This window comes from Macadamia integrifolia, chromosome 13 (genome assembly GCF_013358625.1).
Source record: "Macadamia integrifolia cultivar HAES 741 chromosome 13, SCU_Mint_v3, whole genome shotgun sequence".
NCBI lineage: Eukaryota > Viridiplantae > Streptophyta > Magnoliopsida > Proteales > Proteaceae > Macadamia > Macadamia integrifolia.
This window is the reverse complement of record NC_056569.1, coordinates 10,374,587-10,378,715: the sequence shown is the minus strand read 5'-3', so window position 1 is coordinate 10,378,715 and position 4,129 is coordinate 10,374,587. Positions and strand designations below refer to the sequence as shown.

The window sequence follows — 4,129 nt, the reverse complement described above, 5'->3', positions numbered from 1 at the left end:
GAGTTTCCTATCAATCTAAGAAGCATTGAAACTGATAGCACAGTGTTTTATTTTTTATTTTATTTTTGATAAGCTAAAAGAAAATCATGCATTAGTTAATAGAAGTCAAGTTTTTTTTTGGTGGAATAGAAGTCAAGTTACATGCTGGATTATACTTAGATATAGGTAGTCTATTACTTATAGTTTCATAAGCTATAGATTTAATGGCATCCAGAGATGGATGTCCAATTATTTTACCGAAAGTAGGGTACTTAGGATGATTCCCAGTTCATGGTATAGCATAATTAGTGTTCTAAGCCATAAATCTAAAAGTTTTTGGAACTACTTTGCAAAAAGAAGTTCGATCTCCACCGCATCACTCCATACTTGATCCATGACCCAATTGTTCATTCTCGCTCGCGCCATCCCTTGGTGAAATCCTAGGGCCTCTACCTCACCACTTTTTCCTGCCAACACATAGTTTGCTTTCCATAAGATATCGTTGTTTTGAAACATAAACACAGAAATCCATGCAGACAATTTGGATTTTTCATCCTTGATACTTGTGATAATAAGAATATTTAAGTTAGTTGGCATTGGTGGGAAGCTTGACAGAGGAGTTGGAGTTGGTATCACCTGGGCCTCTGAAGTTTTGTTTTTGATACCATTCGTGATCCAAAATTCGATTTCCTTAAAGATCCCTGAGGCATCAGGTTTATGAGTGGAAAACAAAGTTTTATTTCTATGGTTCCATATGAAGTAATACGTGATAATTAGTATAGAAAAAAACCATTTCAGTTCTTTTTTTGGAATGAAACCCGATGAGAAATAAAAAGAAACTAGCTCACTGGGGGAATTGCATGGGAGAAGGTTTGGTTTGAAGCCTAGGGTCCCCGATGCCCAAACCTTTCTTGATAGTTCACACTCAAACAGAATATGGAAATTAGATTCTCTCTGAGAGAGACAAAACCAGCAAAGAGGGTCAATATCCACCCATTTTGACAAAATATCCTTTGTTGGGAGTCCTTCATTGATCATTCTCTAGAAGAATAACTTCGGATGGATATTGATTCTCCAAAAAAATTGCCACCATCGAGAGCAAAGAGAAGAGCAACAACACCTGTTTGAATAGTCATTAAAGCTAGTTAGTGATCGAGTCTTCAGAAAATTTGTTGCTAACTTAGTTGAGAATGATCCATCCTTCGATAGAAAACACCACCACTTGTCAGGGAGATGAGATAATGGGGTTTAAGCAATTGTAGTAGGTAAGTTGACAGAGATCATAGTATTCAACAGATCTGAGTTCCAAATATTGTTTGAAATGCAAAAACTTATGGGGATGTTTGAGGGATTGAGGATGCCACTAGTGGTACAGAACTCATGGAGTTCAATTGTTCTGTTTTGTGACTAGACCCACGGATCAAACCAAAAGGAAGTGCTAGATCCATCCCCAATTTTTCAAACAACAAAAACTTTCAGAATGGGAGAATTGTAGCAATGCTATTCGAATAAGGAGAACCCTTCACTTTTAAAGTTTTAGGGGCAAAGATGGATCTCTTATTAAAGTATTTAGCTTTGAGGATTCTCGCCCAAAGACACTCCATATTTGGAGAGAAGCCGCCAACCTAGTTTAAGGAGCAAATCTTTATTTTGGGTTCAGCATCTCTAAAGCCAAATCCTCCATAGTACTTGGGTCGACAAACTTTGTTCCTTACTATGAGGTGTGCTCTTCTATTGTTGTCATCATCACCAGTGATCTTGTCATTGATAAAAGGACTAGATTTATTTCGAGGGTGGAAAATATTGGTACCCAAATAAAGTGAATCACGCCCATTTACTTAATTTCAATTATCTTAAATAAAGAACTTTTGGTATGATCATCAAGATTGGAGCTAAATAAAAGCCCACTTTTATCATAATTAATAGTTAAACCAAAAAGATCCCAAAAACGTCAAGAATGCATTTGATTGTGGTTAAATCATCCCTCGTGGTCCGACAGAAAATGAAAGTGTCATCAACAAAAAATAAATGGGAGACCTCAGGGGTAGATCTGGCAATTTTGATTTCTTTAAACGTGTTGAGTTCTCTGTAAGTGGTCAAAAGTCTAGAAAGCCCTTCCATAATGATAATAAACAAGAAATGGATTAAAGGACATCCTTGACGGATCCCCCTGGAGGCCTTGAAGAAATTGAAGGCGGAACCATTTAATTTAATGGAGAAGGATTTAGTGCTGATCAAATTGTGTACAAGATTGGTCCAAGTTTCTTCAAAGCCCAGGAATTGGAAAATGGCAACAAGAAAAACCCCATTCGACCTTGTCATATGCTTTGGCCATGTCCAACGACAAATCCCAACTTAGCCTTTTTTCTCTTGAGGTAGTGAAACATTTCCTGTGCAATGACAATATTATCGGTTCAAACATGCCTTCTTTCCTTAGCACGCTTCCAGGAATGCTTACTCTTGATCTTCCATTTCTGGTTCCCAACTGACCTGTTCTGCTCCTGAATCTCTTGAACCTTCCGTTTCCTACAAATGAATAGATCTCACGAACTTACCAACAAAGGCCATGATTGAAAGCTATTATGCGCAATAGATAAAATCACAAGAAAATTCAGAAATCAAGGAAAAAATCAGGAAAACTAGAATTCCCCTTTTTCTTATTCTCTCATTCCACTAGTGCAGGATTATGTCCTGGATCATCAGATGCAAATGTAAAGACGAAGAGCAAAACAAAAATAGCACTACTGTGAAACAAAGAGTTTGGGAAAAAGCATTTGGATCTCCAAGATCATCTTGGGGAAGGGGGAATAGGTTATTCTATTTTGAAATATTTATTTAAGATAATTAGCAAAACTCAGTGAAACAGTTATTCCATAGTTGTAACCAAGCAAACAAACAGATGAAGGGCGGAAGTCATGATGCAACATTTATACCTGTACTCCCCAAGGGACTGATCGGAAAGTAGCTCATCTGCAAGAGTTGCTTTCCTCTCCTTCTTAGTGAGCCTACCAGAGAAAAAATCTGATGAAGACACGATCACTGTACCAACCTGAATGATTTATGAAAAAAACAGAGGCCTTACTAATTAATCATACCGACATGGACACATACAAACACAAAAATCAATTAAATGATCTCATCTACTTCACAAAAGTAGGACTTTTGCTGGAAAAAAAATAAAGAAAAGAAAATATAACTGCTATAAACCGTAGCTCACCTGAAAATACTTGGGAAGTGTCTTTGACTTTGTACCACCCTTTTTGTAATGCCTCTTTGGATCAATTACATTACGCAACTGCACCATAAAAATTAAAATATCAACAACAATAACAGAGAAATCAGATGTGGGTATATGATCAACATTAAAGGCTTTATCATTGTACAGATTTCATCATATAGTATTACAAGTTGAGGAAGCAATCTATGCATAGTCAGTTTGGGTTGTAACAGTCTTTGATAAAACGGATCAGAAAACCTACACAAAAGCAAAAACAAAGCCAACAGTGACCGCATAAAGCATGATACCACCACTGACCAGAATATTTAGTTGTTTTATCAAGCTTATAATTATGACCTGAAAAACTGTAAACTGCATGATCTCAACACTAACCAGAATATTGAGAATGAAATATATAAAGTGCAGTCTCAAAAAGACCAGAATATTGTTTCGAGGGATAAATATTATATAATATGTATGCAAAATTAAACCAAAACCTCAATTCTGACAGCATAACTCAAAAACAACTATAAAAGCATGCCAACCTAAATGAACCAAGATGGTTGTCAGAACCTATCAAAGTCAGCAACAACCATTTTATTATCATGGCTTCTTAGACCCATATTATTTCCAGCTTTGCATTATTTACTTTTAAGAGAACAACATAATCAAATATAGACTCAGAGTAAGGGGCGTAACCAGCGCACAAGGCTCCCGCCACTGCGGGGTCTAGCGATGGTCAAAACGTACGCAGATTTACCCCCATTTTTGCGGGGAGTCTGCAATGATGATTTATGAATAAAAAAGGTATGACAAGGCTGATCGCTTCTATCCATGTACTGTTGTGCAAATTTGCACCGCCTTAAGGTTTTGTTTATCATTTTTTTTTCATGCATAAAGGTTTTTGTTTACCATCAGAGATCTTTGGGGGGG

At 36.8% G+C, this 4,129-nt stretch overlaps 1 protein-coding gene across 1 annotated transcript in view; it reads right to left on the bottom strand.

Annotated features, from left to right (window-relative positions):
• Positions 1-2,119: 2,119 nt before the first annotated feature.
• Positions 2,120-4,129, bottom strand: part of LOC122060189 (rRNA-processing protein fcf2-like) — a 22,031-nt gene continuing 20,021 nt past the window's right edge. The window contains exons 4-6 of the mRNA XM_042623386.1: positions 3,197-3,274; positions 2,913-3,028; positions 2,120-2,505 (exon numbers count right to left, since the gene is read on the bottom strand). Coding sequence (XP_042479320.1) covers positions 2,394-2,505; positions 2,913-3,028; positions 3,197-3,274 — 306 coding nt within the window. The 3' untranslated portion in view covers positions 2,120-2,393. The remainder of the gene's footprint in view (positions 2,506-2,912; positions 3,029-3,196; positions 3,275-4,129) is intronic.